Here is a 23,341-nt window from a genome sequence, read left to right as displayed (position 1 = left end):
GCCTTCCGCTCAGGTCATGATCCCAGCATCCTGGGATCGAGTCCCACATCAGGCTCCTTGGCTTGGCAGGGAGCCTGCTTCTCCCTCTGCCTCTGCCTGCCACTCTGCCTGTGCTTGCTCTCACTCCAAATCTTTAAAAAAAAAAAAAAAAAAAAAAAAAGCAGTCAGCATTTGCTGACTATTTACTATATGGTGGGTCTGTGGTGAGCAGTTCCCACTTTATCTAATTTAATCCTCACAACCATAGGAGATGGACATTACCCTTACCCTCATTTAGGTAGAAAAGGCACAAAGTGGCCAAGGTAAGCTACAGTTCCAGGCTGTGTCTCTCCACAGCCCAAGTTCTCACCCATATTCCAAGGCTGGAGGCAGAGTGCTGAGCTACACTCAAAGTGACCTACCACCTAGGTGGCAGGAATAGAGGGGAACTCCTAAGATATGAACCTGGGATGCCAACCAGGGACCAGATATTAGCCTGGTTGCTTGTTTGCTTGCTTGCTTTTCACTGGGGGGGGGGGGGCATTTAAGGAGTCTCAACTTTTAAATATTTTAAGGAGGACCAGGTAAAGGCATTGAAAGTATTTTAGAAATCATCTCCCTGGCTGCAGTGTGAGGAACAGACAGGAGAGGGGCATTTGGCTGAGTTATTTAAAGCCTGAGATGATAGTGGCCTTGAGCAAGAGAGGGGACAACAGTGAGGGGAGAGGGGGGAATAAATCTATAAGACCTGATGAGTAGAGAGTTTGCCAGCTTAGGTGGTTTGGCTCTCTGAACCAGGGAGGTAGAGACGTCCAGTGGGGAGTGAGCATGCCGAGCTGAAACCCAGGAGGGAAATCGAAACTTCAGAAGGAGACTGGCATCCCGGCCACAGGTGAGACCTCTCAGGGCAAGCATGGCAAGTGAGAAGAGGCGGGAGCTACTCTACAACCTGGTGACCACCAGTGGCTATCTTTTTTATATCCTATGGTACTTCAGAGCCATTTGTTTATAAAACAGTTGATGTCCCCAGCTACTTTTCCAATGTACAGCCTTTAAAGGTAATATAATAGGGTACCACAGGGATAAGTGGATATTTTCCAAGAAGGTGTCACTTTGCAAAGGGCCCGGTTTGAGGAACATTTCCCCCATTGCATATCTCAGACTGCTTACTACTTCAACTAGGAGATGGTGTGCCACAATACAGCAAGGGACTGTTTTGATGATGCTTAGAAACATGTCTTCATACACGTGGAAAATAATTCTCCCAAATGCAAACGCTTGACGTGATGAAGAAAAACGAGAGAGGTAATGTGAACTAAACTGTTAGGCTGCTTTGCGAAATAATTGTACTCATTCATTTTTATAACTGTGCACACCCAGGCCTGTGGGGCATCTTAAGAAAACAGCCAGGGCCAAATTTGTAATTAGCTGAGTCCATTTTTGCCAGGCCTAACCATGGATGTAGGACAGAGTTGGTTTTGTTATTTCCTTAATTGAAAGCATCAAGAAAATACAAGCCAGGTCGGAGAGTTTTTGATTGGGGTAGGAAGGCTGGCATAAATAACCCCAGATTATATGTCTGCTGGAGGCTGGGAGGAGGCTCGTCTGTGCAGCCTCCTTCTGAGGTTACCCAGACAATATTTGGTGACTAGCAGCTCCCCTATGGAATGTGGGAATGCAAGTGAATGTTTTGAAATTTCTTTAATTTTTTTTTTCCCCCAGGGCAAGGGCCTAGGAAAACCAAGGTTTTTCAGGGAACCTGAAAGTTTCTGACCATAATTCTTTATTTCTTCGTAATGCAACTGCCCTCCCCTTTCTCCCCTTGGTTTCCAGTTTATCGGTCAACCCAACCACCCTGAAGCTGGATGGAAGGTTATGTACCAAATGGTCCTGTCAACAGCCTTGGGAAGTAGGTCCTATTATTTCCATCTCGCCAACATGGAAGCTGAGACTTATTCAAGGTCATTCATTCAGAAAGTTGTAAGGGTAGCATTGCAAAACAGATCTCTTGGGGCTACAAACTGTCCTATCTTGGCTGGCAGATGCCCGTTTCAGAAAGTGAGTGAGAAGCATCCTGATCACTTCCTCAGTGAGGCCTCATCTTTCATTGCTTCACCCCACCAGGGTCCATTCTTAACATGAAGCAGCTGCCCTCGATTTCTTGGGGTGCCGAGAGTCTTCCTGTTTGTCTCCCTGACCATTTCTGGCTTACAAATGCTTTTCTTTTTTTTTTTTTTTTTAAAGATTTTATTTATTTATTTGTCATAGAGAGAGAAGCGAGAGCAAGCACAGGCAGACAGAGTGGCAGGCAGAGGCAGAGGGAGAAGCAGGCTCCCCGCCAAGCAAGGAGCCCGATGTGGGACTCGATCCCAGGACGCTGGGATCACAACCCGAGCCGAACGGAGCCGCTTAACCAACTGAGCCACCCAGGCGTCCCTGGCAAATGCTTTTCTTATGCAGGGTAGGGCAGTTTAACTGAAAAGGTTCCATGATTCCAAAAGATAGGATTGGTCGCTGCTTCCCAATACGGAAAGGCATGGATCTTTCCACCTGTAGTGACACTCTGCAGTCGAAGTCTGCACGAAGAGAAGCCTGGAGTGCAGATTTCCTCATGTTGGAGGAAAGCCTTTGTAACAGGAGGAAAATAAGTGCGAAGAACCACAGTGCCTTTCTATACCTCCTTTCCCAGTATTCTGAGTGAATTTTCCACCAAACTGAAATGGGTCTCCAGAGCCATATGAGAAATGTGAAGCTTGGACAGCCTGTACGATAGGAAAGCTGCTGGTTTGGGATATGTGTAGAAAATTCGTGTGTTCCAAATCCATAAATACCCTATATTGATAACCTTAAGCACTTTACCTCATGGAACTGGTATAGCCGGTGTCCTTGTTTTATAGGGAGGGTTCCCTAGGTGCCAGAGGTGGCTTTGGCCTTCCTACCATTCTCCCAGGGAGTGCAAATAGGATTCTTCACTGTCATTATTTCTGGGGGCGTATGGGGGGGAGGGCAGTATTGCCCACACAGTATCCCGGGAGTCATAATGTTTTATGACCTGCAACATACTCATTAAACTGAACCTTATTTCCAAGTCCATTGGAGGCAGAAGGGAAAATGATTCAGGTGGCTAACTTCACAGCTTTGCTGGGTTCCTCTGCCCAACACTTTCCTGTTTCTGAGTTTTGTGTTCCAGGGTGGATAGGGGTTCCTAGTGGGAAGTTCCATGTTCCTGAAACCTGGTAACTATTTAGAATTAAAGGTAGGCAAAAGACTTTTCACTTCCTAGTAAAATGATAAAAACAATAGCCAGCCCTTCATGCTTTCTGCAGCCTTCTAAGGAGTTTTTCATGAGGTCACTTAAGAGTCACAGAATCCTAGGAGGCAAGTTCTGTTCCAGCAGGGTAAGGAGCCTAAGCATCCATCCTGGTGAGGGGTTGGGGGAGAAGTGGAGTGCGATGATATCACAAAGTCCAGTGAGGGGAGGTGAGAGGGTCACTTGAAACTGTCCTTCTCCCTGAGGTGTCTGTTTTTTAAGTACACCATGAAAGACGGCAAAAAGACATAGGACTGCAGTTCATGAAGCTCTAGAAGCTCGATTCTGATGTTTCTAGGGTGGGGCTTTCCGAGTCCTGACTTCTCTACCTTAGGAATGACTTCTCTACCTGCCCCAGACTGCACAGGAAGTAATGGTGTGTGAGGATTAGGTGGAACATGGGATACAGTTCATGAACAATAATAGATAGCTTAGGAAGAACTTTACTTGAGGGTGAAATGGAAAGAAAAAAGAATGGTGATGTGGAGGCTCTATGAAAAGGGTCCCCTCCACAGGAGGACTCAGGTCATCTGATACTTTATTAGCTGAACTGCACAGAGACTTTGTTTCATTTTTGTTTTAGCTTAGCTTCTGTTTTTAGTGAATTAATTACTGACATTTAGAAATCGAGAGAGATTTCAAGAAGTCTGCATTTCTGTCTTCTATTGACAAGAGCAGAAGGTCTGGTGAGACCAACCTGTACCACCTCATGATGACTGTGAGCTAGAGCTACAAGCTGCTGCCTCAACTAAGCTCAACAGAGCTTACTGCTCCATCCAGACCCAGCCTGTCCCTGATCACACATACAGGGGTGGACCCTGACATAAACCCAGCTGGCCCTAGGCTTCCAGCTCTGTCACGCCACATCACGCCATACCACGTCACGCTTCTCCAGTCAGTTTTCTGAAATGGTGCTGTGTAGCTCTTCACCTCAAAGCTCAGATGAGAGAATTCCAGATACACAGCAAGCCACGTGCATGGCCTCGGAGGAGCATTGCTTCTCTCTCTCAGGTAGGAAGTTGTGAAAGGTGCTGGGTTGGAATTGAGTGGCCCATTGCACACAATGTGCTTGATTCAACGTGGGGCTCGAGCCTGAGATCAAGAGTCACATGCTCTACCTTCCAAGCCAGCCAGGTGCCCCTGTGAATTTTCTTTTGAAAGTTTGCTGTTTTCTACCAACAAAGGAAGTAGCAGGGAGTGAGGTTCTGGGGTGATGCAGACCCAGATTTAAGTCCCAGGTCTGCCAGTTACTAACCTCTTTCCCACAGGATGGGTGTGAGGCCTGAAGGAGAAGGGGTCTACACAGAGCATACATATTCATCTTTCGGGATTAGTTTCATGGACTGTTTTCATCACAAGGTGGCCAGTCTTCTGTGAGATATGTAAAAAAGATGGTTGTCTTTTAAGGTGATTTCAAGATAGTTGTCTTCCTCCTGTTACCAACAACAATATGACCTCGGGCAAATTACTTAATATCTGAGAACCTCAGCTCGCTCCCTAATCAAAAGGAAATATCCGTGCCCACTTCATAGAGTTTGTTGGGAACATAAAGTGAGGTAATTTAAATAAAAGCACGGAAGTCATACGGGCTAAATACGGAGTAATCATACATGAAAGCAGTGTTTAAGATTTGTTTGCTTTTAGTGGCATATTTTACAACAGTTTTTCCTTTAGGGATTCCCAACAGATGGGAATAACTCTTAAAACTGGGAGCAGGCCAGGAAGTGAGTCTTCCTGACCTTCCCTGTCTGTGAGGCACCTGTTCTGAATGAGGCTCATCCCTAATGTTTGTGGGGCCCAGGGCAAGGGTGCCTGTGAAAGCATAGCTGTTGTATGTCTAAATACTTAAAAGTGATAAATTGGGCCAACAAAAACATTAAGCCAAGTTCTATTATCTGAACATAACAACTTTACCTTCATAATGAACTGGAAAGCCAGGTTTGAATTTAGGATTCTTGGACTCCTTGGAATTCTGAGCCAAGATGGGACTGGCCAAGGAATGTGGGCCCCTTTTCTTTCTACCCCTGGCTCCATCCCCTACAAAAAGGAGCTTTGAGTGCTATGTGTGTGGACACCCAAACCTCCTTGCTCAGTCGCTGACTGTATCCCACTAACAGTGGCCTTTGACCACTTCTGAGCCCACGGGTGTGTAAATGGTTGTGTAGTTTACCTTGGGAAGCCAGATCTGGGGAAGACCCTCGGCCCTTCAAGGCCATGGAAAATAGGCTGAGGGCTGTTTGGATAGGGTATTCTGGGATCAGTCCTGAGTTCTTGGAGCATATTCTTAGAGTAGGAGTAAGGGATTAGGCTCTGGGTGGACATGTCCCTTTCACTTGAGGGTTTCTTTTCCTGCAAGGAAGGTAGCTGTAAGAGGGCCAGAGAGCAGAGCCCTTTAAAATGTGGATCCCAGATGAAGGGCCCTTTCTGTCCATGTCCAAGGCCAGTGCTGCTCTGAATTCTGGGGCTCCAAGGACTGATAACTTCTTTTACAGCTTTTCAGATTTGTACTCTTGAGGCCTGTGGTTCTGGAAGAGTTCTTTCAACATAGCCGAAAGTCCCAATTTCTCATGCCATGGTTAGAAATGAAAACGATATAGCTTGGTGCCTGATATTAGAACTCTGGCTGGTTCATTCTGTTGACTGCTGAGGCCATCAAGTGGGGAGCAGCTGTAGGCAGCCTAGGCCCCACCTAAGTGGACGTACAAACTCAAAGCAAGGCTTCTGTCAATCTGAGTGTCCCGCCATTTCTTATGTGTAGACTCGTATTTTCCCTGTTTTCCATGCTGAGTCTCTGCACTGTCTGGTGTACTCAAGTCCAGAGTCTCCCCTCAAACTGTGTGGAAGTGGGAAAAGGTAGACAATACCAGGATCCAATGACTTTGTGTACACACTTCGACCCAGTTACCCTGTCACCATCACCACGCCTCACTGGTGTTTTCTGTCTTCTGCAACATGGGTGGTTTCGGATTTTGAGTGCCTTGGATGTCTATTGGACAGAATGGTTCACCTTTCCAGAATATCCCTTCTGTAGTAGTTTAGGCTGTGCCCCTTTCTGTGGCTGTCTGGAAGACCTACCTCATCCATTTTTCATTTTTAAAAAGATGGTTGCATTCTCTGGTCTCCTCATGCTGTTACCATTTTTTTTTCCCCCTTGTGATTTAATATCCTTTGTTTTCCTTTACTGTTTTTTCTGTGGTATGTCAGGAGGGAGAGGAGGAAAATAGGAATGGCCAATGCAGTGTGTGTGAGGATTTAAATACTACCAATAAAGTAGCGGGGCACTGATGTTCATTGACGGTTTCATGTCAATCCAGGTGGCCTCAAGTGCCTCCTTTCTTGTATTCTTTCTTTCTCTTTCAGGATTTCAGACAACTTGGGGTTCACATTGTCAAACTGGCTTCAAGTCACACTGGGCCAGTGGTTAGAAAGTCCTATTTTTCCAGACAGCAGTTACTAACTTTTTCCCGTGTAATGTGTTAGATGCTCAGATTCCAGAGCTTAGAATCAAGCCCCATCTCCTAACCTCAGTGAGAGCTAGCTCTCCAGGCATTTTGGAAATGTGATCTGTGCTTCTTTTGCCCCATTAAGAGTCTTCTGTTGTTGAACTTGCTCGGCACAGTATAAAACAGATAAAATGGGCAGATGTGATTTTCATTAATCTAATCCCTTAGTGAGTTCCGTGGCGAGTTAAACCCACTTATGGTCCTTACTGATATGGAAGTACATGTGAATATTCAGTTGCACGGGTACTGAGATTCTTAGTATTCTCACACAGATTCTTATCTGTGTGTAAGTCTTTAACTTTGGAAAAGCCCTTCATCTTATACATTAACTTTCCCCACAATTTGCAGAGGGGTCTTGAGTTTTTGAGCAGTAACGGGTCTCATATTCAAGAGCTTCCTGGGGAGAAATTTTAAGAAGGATGTCTTGAGAATAGAGTATGTTCAGAAGACAGGTACTTGAATCATGTCTCTGAGGGGTGGTTGGAAAATTGTTATCAGACAGGAAACAAGACTCAAGCAGATAAAGTATGGGTTTCAAGTACATAAGGCACGTTTGTGGAAAAAGGATCTCACATTCCGTGAACTCTTATGGGCAGACCTAGGAGCAGTGTTGCAAGTCTCAGGAAGATAAGTGCTGATCATGAGTCACAGTCTGACCATCTGAGCTGCTTCAGAGATGGTGAGACCCCGTCTCTGGAGGTGTTTAAATGGAAGCTCTTGGACTCCTTGGCAGAGTGCTAATGGAAGGGACCAAGCATCCAGCTTCAGCATTTATCCAGTGACTTTTAAGTTCTCGGATTTGGAGTCTTGGATTTGGAGTTTGTTAGGAACTAATATGTTTCTTTTGTCTTGTTGGTTTCCATGGCAGAGCCTATGAGAATTTTTGAGCTCTTCCCAAAATACCTTCCCAGATGCCGTTTCAGAATTGTGCATCCTTTCTCTTGCAGGAGAAAATGCAGAAGTCTCCATGGATGTTTCCCTGGCTTACCGCGATGATATGTTTGCTGAATGGACTGAAATGGCCCATGAGCGAGTGCCCCGGAAACTGAAATGTACCTTCACATCCCCCAAGGTAGGATGCTTTGATGTCTAAGTTGATAGGGTTTTTATTTGGGTTCCAGGTACATGAGAAGATTTATTTTACAGTTCATAGATACAGTCCTTACTCTTAGTATGCATGACCCACAAAGGTTAGTCATCATCCTTTGTCTTAATAGAGGAAAGAGCAAAGCAGAGATTTTAGGTCCTTGCCCAGGAAGGAAGAATATCTGTTTGAAGTGATATAGTTGTTTCTCTGAAATTCCTCCATAAAAATAAACTCTTGGTTCTCTGCTTAAGGGCTGAGAGTGTCTGAACAACGTTGCTAAGTTATTTTAAGGTGTGAGAATCATATTGGATCAATGCTTGTATATTCTCCTCTGTTTCTTAGGCATCTCGTTGTTGCCAGTTAATGTGCAGGTACAAAGACTAAAAATCCCTGTGAACACCACACACAAAAAGAGGCCCTAAGGGAGGAAATCTAATTTCATTTGAGACCTGGGTCTTCCAACCCATTTTTAAGGTTCTCCTTTCTCTGGTTCTTTTAGAAGGATTCGTTCAACCATCCATGAGAGGGAGGTTGCTCTCCTGCATTGAAAATAGGGAGACATTTTCTTTTTGGCAAAGGTCTTTAGTTTTATGATTTCTCATCAGTGAAAATGCAGAGGTGGACACTGGCCCTCAGAGGATAGTAAGGTTCGATGGTATAAGGACCAGGTCACAATGAGCCAGGGGCCCTTTTCGGGGGCAAGTGTCATCCTCACACACACGCCTTCCCTAGATTCTGACTCCCGTTCCTGTGAAAATATATCTGTGAAGATGAAATGGAGCCATAGTTACTGTTACACTTGGCTACCCACAACCCTCAAGGGTGTTGACATGAATCACCCTGAGCAAGGTGATGACTGATGTCCCTTCAGGTACAGAAATGGTCTCATTTTTTGCACGTGAAGTACACTGAAGCACATTCTTGATTATGTCATTTGTCCCTTGGTATTGTCAAGTCAGTTCCTTTTAAAGGATTTGGACAGCTTTGTAGTACCTGCTCCATTGATCAGGTCAGTTCCTATTCTCTCCTGGCCTCACTTTTGCATCTCACTGCAAAGTCAGGATTCCCTGTGGGATGGGAGGAGTGGCATGTTGAAGCTGCGGAGTACCGTGCCCCAGTTGTCCATCCTACCCCGAAGAGGAGTAAGGTGGGAAGGGGCAGGTTCACAGTGTTAACATTAAGTAAAAGTATAGATTTGGAGCAAAACACACTTAGCTCCAATTTTGGGCTGTATCACTGATTGTATGCGTGGCCTTTGGTAAATGTAGTTAATCTGTCCCAGCTTCATTTGCATATCTGCAAAATGGAATAATAATACCTGCCTTGGGATTCTGCATAAGGATTAGGTGAGATAATCAACATCCGCAGGGTGACCTTATCATTTAATACCCACTCTGGTTTGTGTTTGAGAATGAAAGGGGATGTTAACCAGGTGGGCCACCAGGACTCTTGTGGGCAAGCCATGCACCCTATACATAGGACCTGCTGGGTCACCTGCTATTTACTAACTGTCCTTTCCCCAGGTTTCCCAGTGGTCTGAGGACCAACAGCGCCAGCATCACCTGGGAGCTTGTAGAAATTGCATACTCCCCAGGTCAACCCCCAAACCTTCTGAATCAAAATCTCAAGGCATAGGACCAAGGAATCTGTGGTTTTGTTTGTTTGTTTTTTAAAGATTTTATTTATTTATTTGACAGACAGAGATCACAAGTAGGCAGAGAGGCAGGCAGAGAGAGAGAGAGGAGAAAGCAGGCTCCCTGCTGAGCAGAGAGCCCGATGCGGAGCTTGATCCCAGGGCCCTGGGATCATAACCCGAGCCGAAGGCAGAGGCTTTAACCCACTGAGCCACCCAGGCACCCAGGAATCTGTTTTAATAGGATTTCAACTCCTTAAGTTCAATAAAATTTGAAGTTTATTTATTTATTTTAGAGAGAGCGAGTGTGCACATGCATATGCACTTGAGCCGGGGGAGGGACAGAGGGAGAGAGACTCTCCGCCAACAGACTCCCCAGTGAGCATGGAGCCCAATGCAGGCTCCATCTCCCAGCCCAGAGATCATGACCTGACCTGAAATCAAGAGTTGGGTGCTCAACTGACTGAGCCACCCATGCGCCCATGTTTGATAAAATTTAACAATCATTGCCTTAGATCCTCTGCTGGCTGTCAATTATAGCACACACCCCCTGCCAAAAGCTATCTGGAATTGTTTGGGATAGGCGCTTGGGGGTAATCTGCAGGAAAAAATGAATGGTAGAGAGAAACTGAAGGTAGCAGGAGAGGAATAGCTGACGTTTTCAGATCTTTGCATGCAACGGGGGAAATTAATTAAAACCTTTCTGTCACTGCAAGTTGAATGCATCTTTCAGAGGTGAGACTGGTTGGATATCTAAGTTAAAGGATATAAAGCCTTGGGATATGGAATTTCATCTTCGGAAAAGGGAAAAGTCCTATCTCACCTTCCTTAGACACCGGAGGGTGTTGAGAAACAGAGTGAGGGGGAGGTCATTAAGAAGCCTGCAACTGCTTCTTAATGATGGCTGCTTAATTATCTTTAGGATGTGTTGATCCCTTTCAAGAAAGATATTAAACCTTGAAAAGTGTGAAGGAGATGAATCATCAAATCTCTGCTTTTTGATTGCAGTGAAATTTAGTCTTGAGTCTGAAGATTAAATGAGAAATTGCTTTAAAGCTTTTTAGTCCCTGGTGGATTGTGAAGTCGAAAGAAAAAAAAAAGTCAAGTTGCCACCTGCTGTAATTTGTCCTAATTAGCCAGTCTCATGCTGGAGTTGGGGGAGTGCTGAGGGGGATGGGGGAAAGGAAGGAGGGGGGGAATGTCTTTCTTCCTAAATGCCCTAAATGCTGGCAGAACCTCGGTGCATAAGGAAGAGCCCCCAACAGGATACAGTGAATTTGTCTCCAAGACAGGTAGGCCAGGCCATGATCCCAGAATCTGATATGTCTGATTTGTTCAACTTCAGTAAATTTGTCTCATGGAGTAGTAGTGTAACCCTCTCTGTAAGGACAGGGAAGTAGAGGACACCCAGAGAACCAGGATGGGGGAATTAGAAGGAACCCCAGATACCTTGTTTTACTTAGGAAAAAAAGTGAAGCTGAATGAGGTGAATGACATTCCCCCCAGCAGGGGGCCAGACCTGGGCTAGAATCGAAGTCTCTGAGCATGGAGTACAGTGCCTTCCTTACCACAGCACTGTGCCTGCCATTAGGCATGTCTGAGACAACATCACTCTTCTCCCTGCTGTGCTCAAGGGTCCTCTTTCCCCTCAGAGTTAGAGACCCATGTCTCCAACCAGTACTGCTACTACGGTGGGACTTGGGTGAGAAACACTATCAAGTCAGTGGCATTAGACTGAGTAAGTTTTGTTCCCTTCCCTCTCAGAAATCTCAATTTGTAGAAATAAAAGAAGACCCTCAATGGAAACATATCAGAAAGTCTTTTTCATACTGTTACCACAGAGGGTAATCAACTTTCTTAATGCAGCTTAACCTGAAGCCAAATAAGAGCCTCTAATGTGTTGTCAGTAGTTCTTGGAGAGCCACAGTACTCATCCTGATCTGTAACTGTAAATGAAAGGAGCAGAGGAAAGAGAAAGAATCTACAGAGGAAGAATCGTCTAGTCCACAGCTGAAGTTTGGGAAAGAAACAGGAAGCTTTTGGGGTGCCTGGGTGGCTCAGTGGGTTAAGCCTCTGCTTTTGGCTCGGGTCATGATCTTGGGGTTCTGGGATCAAGCACCACATCGAGCTGTCTGCTCAGCGGGGCGCCTGCTTCCCCCTTTCTCTGCCTGCCTCTCTGCCTACTTGTGATCTCTGTCTGTAAAACAAACAAAAATTTTTTAAAAATCTTAAAAAAAAAAAATTAAAAATTAAAAAATTAAAAAAAAAAGAAGCAGGAAGCTTTCTACAGAAGAATTTTTATTTATTTATTTTTTAAGATTTTATTTATTTATTTGACAGAGAGAGATCACAAGTAGGCAGAGAGGCAGGCAGAGAGAGAGAGAGGAGGAAGCAGGCTCCCTGCTGAGCAGAGAGCCCGATGCGGGACTCGATCCCAGGACCCTGAGATCATGACCTGAGCCGAAGGCAGCGGCTTAACCCACTGAGCCACCCAGGCGCCCCTCTACAGAAGAATTTTTAAAATCTCATAAGCCAAATGTAGTCTACTAGTAGTTCTGCAAGAGCCCCTCAAATCTTAGATGATGAAAAACTATAATGATTGATTAGTAATGTCTGCTATGATTGAGGAAGGGAAGAATGGAAGCCCAAAATCTAGATGTTAGCCTCCTCTACCTCTACTTTGTCTTTGCCTCTATACAAAATTCTGTTTATTGCACTCTGAGTTCTGACTGTCCAATAAAGAATCCCCAAGATCACAAAAGGGTCAGAGACCGTTCATACACAAGTGAGGACTCCTTGTTATCTTCCTTCTTATTTCTTAACTGGAATCTTTATTCTGAAAATATAAAAAAAAATTATGTTGTTCCTGAGAACATAAGCTTAGGAACAGCAAATTAGGTCTTTCACTTCTCTGGATCAAGAGGTGCGCACCCAGCAAATATTGAAGCTGACGTATAAACCCTACATTGATGGCAGGCACTCATCTCTTTTTATCAGGAAAAAGTCCCAGGCTGCTGAAGCTCATGCCTGTATGTGCCCATATTTACTCCCCTACTCTGACCCCTTGCCAGAGACATGTAGCCAGGAGTCCTGGTGAGGCAGAGCAGAATTTAGTTTCCAAAAGCAACCTGTACCCCTACTCTTTAAACTCCTACAACCATGCTCTGGGTGGTAGCTTTTCAATCCTTGGCAGGAAGTACAAGAGGTGTTCTAGAAACTGGGCTAAATTTGGTTTAATTAAAATTTCTGCTCCCTTCTGCCATTTTACCTCTTGGGCACTTAGGTAGAAAATCCCACGTGGGCATCTCTAATAAATTAATTTCATTATTACCTTTTATCCCTTCTGTCTTCCCCAAATTCTGAGTGTTCCTTGACTTCTTTTTCTATCAAATCAATAAAAAGAAGATATTTTCTACCTTTTTGTAGCTTCTCCTTCAGGCCAAAACCATGAAAATAATTAGCCATTATCTAAGAGTGTTGTGATGAACGTCAGCAAGGGCTTTCTTCTGAACGTTTCAGAAGTTGACCGGTCCATACAGCCTGCCTTTGAGGGCTCCAGGCATGTGCTGCAAATAAAAAGCCCTTGCAGTCCTGGGAGGACACCTTAGTCTGAGGTGAGACTTAATGAGGACTGAAGAACTGAGAAGGTGTTAAGAGATAGCCAGGGTTTCTTTTTTTTATCTGAAATTTCTGGTTCTAGGGGCACCTGGGTGACTCAGTTGGTTAAACATCTGCCTTTGGGTCAGGTCAAGATCCCAGGGTGCTGGGATTGAACCCCCGGACCAGACTCCCTGCTCCATGGGAAGCTTCTCCCTCCACCCCCCGCCTGCTGCTCCCCCTGCTTGTGCTCTCTGTGTGTCAAATAAATAAATAAAATTTTAAAAAAATAAAATTTCTGGCTCTGCCTCAAATGTGTTTGGGGTTTTTTTGGGTGGGGCGGTGAGGGGAAGCTGGTGGACACCATGCCTCCATTGTGCCCTATAATCTGTAGCTCTAAGGTATCCGTTTTAGCATTAGTGGTATGAGCCAAAGGTAAGACAATTCAGACATAGTCTATTGGAAATAGCGATTCTGTCACAAACTCTCTGTTCTTCTTCCAGACCCCAGAGTATGAGGGCCGTTACTATGAATGTGATGTCCTTCCTTTCATGGAAATCGGGTCTGTAGCTCATAAGTACTACCTTCTGAACATCCGGCTGCCTGTGAATGAGAAGAAGAAAATCAACGTCGGGATTGGGGAAATAAAGGATATTCAGTTGGTGGTAAGTGAACCTAATGGATCCTGGCAGCATGGAGCATTAGAACACTGGCTCAGAACATTGGTCTGTGGGCATGTGTATTGGAAGGAAACTCTATCTCACTCTTGGCGTCTCCGTGTGTCAATTGCTTCACCTGAGAAATGGAAAACATACCTATGATGGCTGACAGCTTAAATGGAAAGTAATGCAATTATTATGCCAATTTAAGGTCTTTAAATAATGGTCATGATGGCATAATAGCACCAAGATAGAAGTAATTTTTTTTACATGTCTTTCAAGCACAAATGTTAAGGAGAACAGTGGTGTTTTAGGTTCTTTCCACTTGATTTAACAGGCAAAAAGATAGAACATGGAGCAAGAGGATTTTTGTTTTTTTTTTTTAATCTTAAGAAAGTCACATATAAAATACATATTTATTGTAGAAAATTAGGAAGCACATGTAAACATATAGAACATAAAAATGACCTGTAATATCCAGAGAAATAGTCATTGTTGAGGTTTTGATATATCTCCTTATTGTTTTTTCCATATAGATAGATACATATATCCTTACCAGAAAAAAGATCCTTACTCAACTGCCTTCTTTGTTCCTTGTTTTTCTTTTCATTTAATTGTATATTGCGAGTTTAATATAAATATACTTTGCAGTGCCGCTTAGCATTCCACTATATTCACCTTAACACATTTTACCAATACCAACATTTTGAGCATCTTAAAATATCTCAATTTTTCAATAAAAATCCTTAGAGAAGAATCTTTGATCATGTTCTCAATGATTCCTGTTGTATAGAGTCCATTTTTTCGCCTTTTATTTAGATTTCTACAGTGCCTGAGGAGGGTCTAGGGAGGACGTGAAGAGAGTATATGCTATGACTGCTAAACTCCTGATCTTGAAAGTTCGGCAGAAAAGATCTGCTTTCGCCTCTCCCCAAAATGCATTTGCTGATAGAAAATTACAATAAGATATATTCACCTTCAAAATTATGATTGGTCTCTATCTAGGGAATCCATCAAAATGGAGGCTTCACCAAGGTGTGGTTTGCCATGAAGACCTTCCTTACGCCCAGCATCTTCATCATTATGGTGTGGTATTGGAGGAGGATCACTATGATGTCCCGACCCCCAGTGCTTCTAGAAAAGTAAGAGCTGATTTCAGAGCACTCTTAAGGAACACTGGCATCCCTGATCCTGCCTGTCATGGTCCTGGTTTTGCTGGGGTCTAGTTCAAGTGGTCAGTGTGTTACTTGGGCTGATGATTAGACTGTGAACCATCCTGGATCCCCCCCCCCTTCAGCTTTCACATGCAAATTATTACTAAATCCTAGGGATTAAAGCACTCTCACATTTTTGGCTCACTCTTCTGTCTTTGCTCTTCATTCCCATGGTCTGGGGCAAATCCTTTCTGTCACAGTGAACAAACTGTCTTGCTCCTAAGCCAACCCTCTCAGCTCCAGAAGGACAACACTCGTAGATACATCATGCCCTTTCTTTCCCACATTATTGATTTTTCCTTTCTGCTGGATTTTTCTCATTAATATACAAACACACTATACGTGGTCTTAATCATCTATACCTGATGATTCTTAATTCATAGCCTCAACCTCAGCCTCTCCCAACCCTGAACCCAAGAATTCCAGCTGTTTGTTTGACATCTTCACTTGCACAAAAATGTAACGCATACAAAGGACAGCATTTTATTTCTTCCCTCTTCAGACTTTTTCCTCTCCCCAGCACCCAGAATCCCCATCATAGGAAATAGCTGCTCAGGTTAGAGAGTAGAAAGTAGGAGTCATCCTTTACTTCACTCTCTTCTTCAGACTCCTCATCCAACCCACTAGGAAATCTTGCCATATCCATCACTACCCCACTAATCTAACTCCCTATCATTTTTCATTTCTTCCTGGAGAATTGCAAATAGCCTGTCAACTTCTTGAGAAGTTGAGCCTCTCAACTTCTTGCTTCCACTGTTTTTCTTCCTACAGTCTATTATCACAGCAGCCAGTGTTCCCGTTCAAGTGTAAATCAGATCTTGTCACTCTTCTGCTCCAACTGCTCTCCATTGGCTTTTCATTTCCTTTGCCCTGGCCTATAAAGCCCTTGATGATCTGGCCCCTTGTCACTTCTGATTTCATCTCCTATCCTCTCTACCACTTGATGGTGCTCAAAAGTGCCTGGTATACTCCCACCTCAGGGCCTTTGCACTTGCTGTTCTCTTCATCTGAAATGCTCTTTCCTAGATATTTCTGTGGCTCAATTCCTCATTTCCTTCAGGCCCAGCCATAATGTCTCTTACCTTAGAACCTTCTTCCTATCTCCCTTATATAAAATAATACCCCTTCTCTCTCCATTCTCTTACCTTGCTTTATTTTTCTTCATTATATTCTCTGTTTATTTGTTGGCTTTCCTCCCAGATTCCTCCTTTCACCCATTCTGAATGCAAGCATCATTACAGCTGGATCCTTGCCTACTTTTTTTACTGCTATATCCCCAGCATCTAGAATAGTGACTGGCACATAGTAGGAGCCCAATAATTTGTTGAATGAATGAATTTGTTGAATGAATGAATGATGTCACTCCACTGTTTAAACTTCTTATTGGATCCTCAGTCCTTTCAAGATAAGTTCTCTAATGGGGTAGGTGAGTTTCTTTATGAGTTCAGCCTTTTTTACTTCTCTGATGTCATGGCCTGTCATTTCCTCATGTCCTGTCATTTCCTCCATGTGCAGATCCCCAAACGATTCAGGCTTTTCCCTCCGCTTGCAGTACCCTCGACCTCCCCAATCATGACTCATAAGTCCTCTCAATTTCTGTCTCTGTCAAGGTTAGAAGTCCCTAGGGCAGCCTGTGCACACTTCTGTCACATCTCTTGACACACTACATTTGACTTAGCCACTAATCTGTCTCCATGAGTAGAAGAGTACTACCTCACTTAGTTATCTATGGCCCTAACAAAATGCCTGGCATGTGATCCTTGCTTAATTAACACTTGTATGTCATAGGTATGACAAAGTATGAGTAAGTCAGTGAAAAAATTAATGATATTTGATAGAGCAGTGACAATAGGGCAGTAGGGAAAAAGCAAAATGAAAAGTAAACAAGCAGCTAAACGGAGTTGTATTTCTTGTTGTTTTGAGTAATTTCTTATGGAAACAAGCATGCTTATCCAAGTCCTAGTTGCTGTGGAGGATATCATCATCACAATAATGAGTGTTTTTAATGATCAGGTTAATGATTACCTGAATAGGTAGAAGAGGATAATTATGTTCAGAATAGTCTTCTGTTTAAGAAGGCAAAGGAGAGGAAAACATTGTAGAAAGCTCTTAATCTGAGGTACCAAAATAAAGTACAGGGTACTACGGAGGTTAGCTTCAGTTCTGTAGAAAAGCTAACATAGCCTTTCTTCATGATGCAGTGGGGCCAACAACAAGATAAGGCATTTTGCATCTGGGTGTAGGAACTCATTATGAGAGCTAAGAAACTAATCATACAGCTTCAGTCTCAGTAGGTAGCATCTCAATTCCCCCAAACTAGGTTGGGGTTTTGGTTTCGGTTTTGGTTTCATTTGGTTTGGTTTTTGAAAATCTGTCTCCTAGGTGAATAAAGTGGTTTTCTTGCTGTTTTCTCATGATCAGAGTCATCTTTGCCCTTGGGATTTCCATGACTTTTATCAATATCCCAGTGGAATGGTTTTCCATTGGGTTTGACTGGACCTGGATGCTGCTGTTCGGCGACATCCGACAGGGTATCTTCTACGCGATGCTGCTGTCCTTCTGGATCATCTTCTGTGGCGAGCACATGATGGTAAGAGCTCCTGAGTGGGGAGAGACTGGGGCTGAGACAAGGTAAACCAGTGGTTGCAGGACTGAGCTCCAGAGTCAGAATGCCGGTTCAAATTCTGACTCCACCACTGATTACCTAGCCAAGTGGACTCTGGCAAGTGACTTTCTGACCCAGAATCTCCAGTTTCTCATCTGTAAAGTGGATTTTAAAGGCCCAGTTTATAGGGTTTTTGGAAGATTTAAGCAGAATAATGTGAGTATTTCACAGGAAGTAAACACAGCAATGTCAGTGACTATTACTGTTTCTTCTGCTTTGGCTTTAGCTCTGCTTATCCCCAGGACCAAGGTAACCCCCAGAGAATGTGGGTCTGGCTTTTTCCAGGGGGCAGTTTGTCCAGGTGGCCTAGTAACCCCTGTTACTCTGAAACACTGACCTCCTTGATCTCAGTTTACCCAGACAGAGGGATAGAAGGTAGTATGGATACCAATAAGAATGGTGGGGTCCTAACATCATGGCTCAGGTGATATGCCAGCTGGAGCTTGGTCCTGTTGGGCAGTCAGCTTCATAGTAGTGGACTGCTTTTAAACTCTCCTAGAGTTTGATCATTGCTTCTGAAAACTTGGAATGCTTCTAGGAGAGCAGTAAGAGGAGAGAGAGTTGTTTGCTGATGGCTGGGGTACCTGGGGTAGGCGGGAGGGGTCCTCCAGTGGTGATGCACTGAGAATGAGCCCTTGACAGTAGGGCTAGGAGTACAGTGGACTTGGGCCCAGCAGTGGCACAGCCAGCCACAGAGGATTTGTGTGGACTCTCACACCTGGTCTCTAGCCTGGGTGCTAAGATTTGTCTTCTGCCTTTCCCCATGTTTTCACTCTATATTCCTTCATTTTCTGTCTCTTAGCATCTTTGTGTGTCTACCAAGAGGAGCCACTCTTGCTTTTAATGGAGATAGGGAGAACATATGTCTATTTTCCCCAACCATGAGAGAGATTGATCCATCTCTTGACGTATTTTAATGCCTTGTAGTCTTTACCTTGTCCTCTGGAGATCCACCCGCCTGAACAAACACAAGTGATAAGACATAATTTAATTTGGAATGAGTTATTTTGCAGAGCAGAGAACTTCCACTGCTGAGGGTACAAGGCCTTTTCTTTTGTGTTCCCATAGCATCCTGTTCCAGTGGCTGTGAGAGCCCCTATGGATGGGCTGATAAAAAATGAGGTCCTCTGGAACGGAGATTTTGGTCTTACTCATTCTCATATGCCTTGAGTCTAGCATGATGCATGGTATACATCCAGTGGTCAGCAAGGACTGTCGCAATGACTGACTTACCTCCAGAATTGCTTTGGTCTCCCCAGTTTCATTCTTCATTTTGGTTTCCTGCAGGACCAGCACGAGCGGAATCACATAGCAGGATACTGGAAGCAAGTCGGACCAATTGCTGTTGGCTCTTTCTGCCTCTTCATATTCGACATGTGTGAGAGGTGAGCAGGTGGCTGTGGGATCCTGGGCTGAGAGGTGCATCCCCGTGTCCACCCGAGCTCCTCGGGAGGAAAGGTCAAAAAACGGAAGGGTGGCCGGGAGCTTGTGGGACAGAAGCATTGGACATGGTCACATCCTCGGATAAGGATTGGGCTGAAATATTTGTGCTGGTCCTTTGCTTCAAACTGTTTCTCTTTGAGTCTGTGAACTTTTCTTAATCTCCACACACTCCCCGCCTTCTGGCTGAGAAGTAGAGGATGTGTGAAAAGGAAAATCCCCCTTTGCCTCTGTATTAATTGTCTTTCCATCTCGTTTTTCTTTGCAGAGGGGTACAGCTCACAAATCCCTTCTACAGTATCTGGACTACAGATGTTGGAACCGAGCTGGCCGTATCCTTCCTTGGTGGCTTCAGGGTTTCATTTCTTCCCATAGCTGCCTGGTCCTCCCCCCCAGATCATGGTCTAAGTCCTGCTGATGTTCTCCATATGTGCCAGCCAGAGCTTTGATCCTCAGACCAATGAGAATGGCACAATTAAGGCAAATAAGAGGAATTAATGCTTGCTTTTAAGCCCGGTAAGAGCCGGCAGAAAGAGGAAGGTACAGCGTATCCCCAGGGCTAGGGATCGCAGTTGCTTGTCTTACCATAGCCTGTCCAGATGATCTCTTAGACACTTGTTTACCGCAGACTCAAGCATGACTGGCGTGAACCACAGAGGGTCATCTCTGAGCTGCTGGGGAGAGCCTATCTCTGAGGTCCTTCCGTGTGTGAGACTTCTTATGGTGACTATGGTGTGCGGGCATACCACGCTGTGGCTGTTCATTTCTGAGACTAAGGTGATTCGTTCCAGAGCAGCAGCTAAGGTTTTTGGCTGGTTGGTGTACATTCGGTCTGAGTTATCTTCATGAAGCAGAAGCCACAGTCTTCACTTCTCCCCTTTAGGGTGCTAGATGTAAATATTTTATCTTCCTGAATAATATGTTAAGTCCTGTGGGAGAAAAAGACTCTCCGTTGTGGGGAGAGAGGCTGGAGTTGTCTTCTTTCTTGATGGATGCTATCGGGTCATGTGCTGGTAAATGCGCTTTGTCCGGCCATGATGTTTACGTGGGCTTCTTAGTATCACAAGACCTTTGTGAGCCAGTTTGATTCTGTAGTATCGTTACCTTGAAGATGAGAGAGTTGAGCTCTCCCCAGCGCCCATCCTTCCTCCCAAAAATGTGAGCTGCACAGCGCAGGGAGTACTTACAGTGTTAAGTCTGCTTCAGTCATTTCATTGTACACATACGTTGGAGGTCCAGGGAGGCCAATAAAATCTCAGGGCCTGTAGCAAAAACTATATTCCCTTTATTCCAGGGTGCTTTCGGCTTTAGGAAGGAAGGAGAAACTGCATTTAATATGTTATTGAATGAAATATACACGCCGAGTTCACAGTTGTTAAAGTATCTTAAAATACGCAACTTGGAGTGGAGTTGTAGCAGAAGGGACTTAGATTCAGGTCACCTGCCTCCCAAGCCAGCTCAGCATTCTCCAAACCTTGGTGATTTCTCCAGTTGGGCTTTCAAGATAGGTCTCAGAGTTGCCCGGATCAGTTTCAAAGTATATGCTGCTTCTACCCTCATCTCCCACCTTGGCCATCTGTCCTTCTGTTCTCTGTTCCATTTGACAAGATTTTTCTTGTGGTGACAGAAAATTGCAGGCAGAACTTCATCCCTGGTTTTACTGGAAGGCCTTCCATCCCATGCCCAGCCTCCCTTGAGCTGCTGCTCCCAACCCCCACATCATCAACCCCCTGACCGGGTGTCTCGGGCTCCTTCTAAAAATCCAAGCACTAGCCCACTGGTTCTCAAACATGGTTTCCTTGCTCTTGGAAAATCGGATTCCATAGATCCGCCATGGAACCTGGGCTGTATTATAACTTCTGGTGATTTTAATGCAGCGTTCTACCTGACCAGTCACTTGCAACCAACACCTGTTATTTGAGTGCTTTTCGAATGTCTCCTGGTACCAGTCTCTTGAGAATCTTGTTAAGAGGCGGCATCTGATCCAGTAGGTCTCTGGTGGGCCCTGGAGTCTGCATTTCTAATAAGCAAGGCACCATTCCTCTTCTCACTCACCTCAGAAAGCAGCTTGGAACATTCTGCTCTTTTGTACTTTTGTGTCCAAAAATTGCTATCGCTGGCATTAGAATGCCAGGTTTTACTATTTTATCCCCCTGTTTGGAGACCGTGGGTGTCGTTGCCAGCAGAACTGAGGGGAGGTGTTTGTGTCATCAGCAAGCCTTCCCTTTCCTTTACTGGAAACCATCAGATGGCCTTCATCATTGTGGCTGGTATCTGTCTCTGCCTCTACTTCCTGTTTCTGTGCTTCATGGTGTTTCAAGTGTTTCAGAACATCAGCGGGAAGCAGTCCAGCCTGCCGGCCATGAGCAAAGTCCGGCGGCTCCACTACGAGGTGAGCAAACTTTCAGGCTCGTGTGGGAACTGGTGACTCGAGACTCGAGAGCTCCCGCTCGGTGTGTAAACGCATACCACACACTTACCTACACCTGGAGAGGAGACACCTTTATTGCAGATACACATGGAGGGAGTCTCCTGTCATGCGGGGTCTCTGGGCAAAATAAGAGTCTAAACCTGATAGCATCTAGCTGGCTTGTGTCTGTCTTGGAGTTTTCTGTGGTCTCTCTGTCTTTCTGTCCTCAGAAGGGGTGAACTTGTTCAGCAGGTTCTTCAGCTTTGGGATGGAATGTGGGTGATACCAGATGGGAGATTTGACAAGGTGGAATCAGGGCTTTGGCCGGGGTGAGGCTTTAGGTAAGGTTCCCTTGCCGGAGCCTGGGCTTCAGCCCAGATGATCTGATTTTTAGACTCTTTAAGAGGGCACATCTCCCCAAAAATATCCAACATGTGATCAGATAGAAATCAGTAATCTCTGTTGAAAGGTTATGTGCCTTGTTCAAGGGAAAACACTCAACATCCTCAGATCTCTAATGTAGGCAACACATTCTTAATTTTTCAAGGATCCCTTGGACTCATGCCTGAGTCCTTGGAGACATGGGCCTATTTCCTCTTGTGAAAAGAAACAGAAACTGCAGAACTCAGGGTTTTTATGTGCAGTGGATCTGCAGCTAAGAGCCCTGGAATAAGAGGTGTGTCTCCCTGAAACACAGGTTCTCTTAAATCCTGCACTCAGGAAACCTTGAGCACTCTCTGAAACTTTGCCTGTCTCTAGAGCCAGAGTGACACATGAGAAAATTCAACCAAATCCACTTCATGTTGATTAATATGCACATTTCTTTTTGTTCACTGGAGCAGAATTTTATTACAACCGCAGAAAACTTGGATTTGGTGACTTTGAACCCTTGCAGAGAAGCATAACCAGCTTAGCAGGGAAATTAGCAGCCTCACAACGTGCCGTGAATATAATTTCCCCAGGCTCTGGTATCACTGTTTCATGAGAGATAAGAACATAAGAAATATTTGGCCCAGTAAGATTTTCAGCCACCTTCACCTCTGCAGGAGAAATGTTAGTATGTGAAATTATTTTACTCGTCCCTCTTAGGGCTTTTGTTTTATAGATTTTTTTTAATTGTTTTTTTACAGATTTATATCTTGGGAAAAGGATTAGTGCTAGCCGGGAGAGTGGTAAACTGCTCTTTCTCTCTTTCCCAATAGGGGCTGATTTTCAGGTTCAAGTTCCTCATGCTGATAACCTTGGCCTGCGCTGCTATGACTGTCATTTTCTTCATCGTGAGTCAGGTAGGTGGCCCCTGAAGGGTCAGGGTGAGAATGTTCCTGGAGGGGTGCCTCCACTCTGCACAGAAAGTTCTAGAGAGCTGCTAAGAAAGGAGCAGAGAGGCTGTAATGCTGGGCAGCTCCTCAAGCCATGTTTTTTAAGGCTGCTCCACTCTGGGACTTAACCACCTGGCTAGAGGCGGATGGAATTTTCCCTTTCGGCAGGCGAGAATTCTACCACTGAACCACCAATGCAAGAATTTTCCCTTTCGGTACAACCTTGTAGGAGGAAGAAAGTTGCTACATAAATTAAAAGCCTGCAGCCAGATTGAAGGGCACTTATTTCATTTACTTAAGGGAATGCAGTTTTTAAGCCCTATAGCAGAACACCAACAAGCAAGTATTAGTTGGACTCGATCTTTATCTGGCATTAACGTAGATGCTCTTACAGTCCATCAGCTATTCTGATAATTATTTTGCCACTTAAACATGAACTACAACTCAGAAGTCCCCTTGATAGAATCTTATCTTTCTGCGGGGTATTTCTAAAACTCAAAACTTTGCTATACTTGAAAACCTCAG

At 44.5% G+C, this 23,341-nt stretch overlaps 1 protein-coding gene across 1 annotated transcript in view; it reads left to right on the top strand.

Annotated features, from left to right (window-relative positions):
- WLS (Wnt ligand secretion mediator) overlaps nucleotides 1-23,341 on the top strand; it is a 102,512-nt gene that overhangs the window by 60,841 nt on the left and 18,330 nt on the right. The window contains exons 3-10 of the mRNA XM_059135582.1: nucleotides 7,740-7,864; nucleotides 13,613-13,774; nucleotides 14,774-14,910; nucleotides 17,404-17,572; nucleotides 18,935-19,032; nucleotides 19,356-19,419; nucleotides 21,336-21,479; nucleotides 22,700-22,783. Of these exons, the coding sequence (XP_058991565.1) occupies nucleotides 7,740-7,864; nucleotides 13,613-13,774; nucleotides 14,774-14,910; nucleotides 17,404-17,572; nucleotides 18,935-19,032; nucleotides 19,356-19,419; nucleotides 21,336-21,479; nucleotides 22,700-22,783 (983 nt within the window). The remainder of the gene's footprint in view (nucleotides 1-7,739; nucleotides 7,865-13,612; nucleotides 13,775-14,773; nucleotides 14,911-17,403; nucleotides 17,573-18,934; nucleotides 19,033-19,355; nucleotides 19,420-21,335; nucleotides 21,480-22,699; nucleotides 22,784-23,341) is intronic.

Source organism: Mustela lutreola, chromosome 10 (genome assembly GCF_030435805.1).
Source record: "Mustela lutreola isolate mMusLut2 chromosome 10, mMusLut2.pri, whole genome shotgun sequence".
NCBI classification, from domain to species: domain Eukaryota; kingdom Metazoa; phylum Chordata; class Mammalia; order Carnivora; family Mustelidae; genus Mustela; species Mustela lutreola.
The sequence above is the reverse complement of the archived record's forward strand: the minus strand, read 5'-3'. Positions and strand labels throughout refer to the sequence as shown.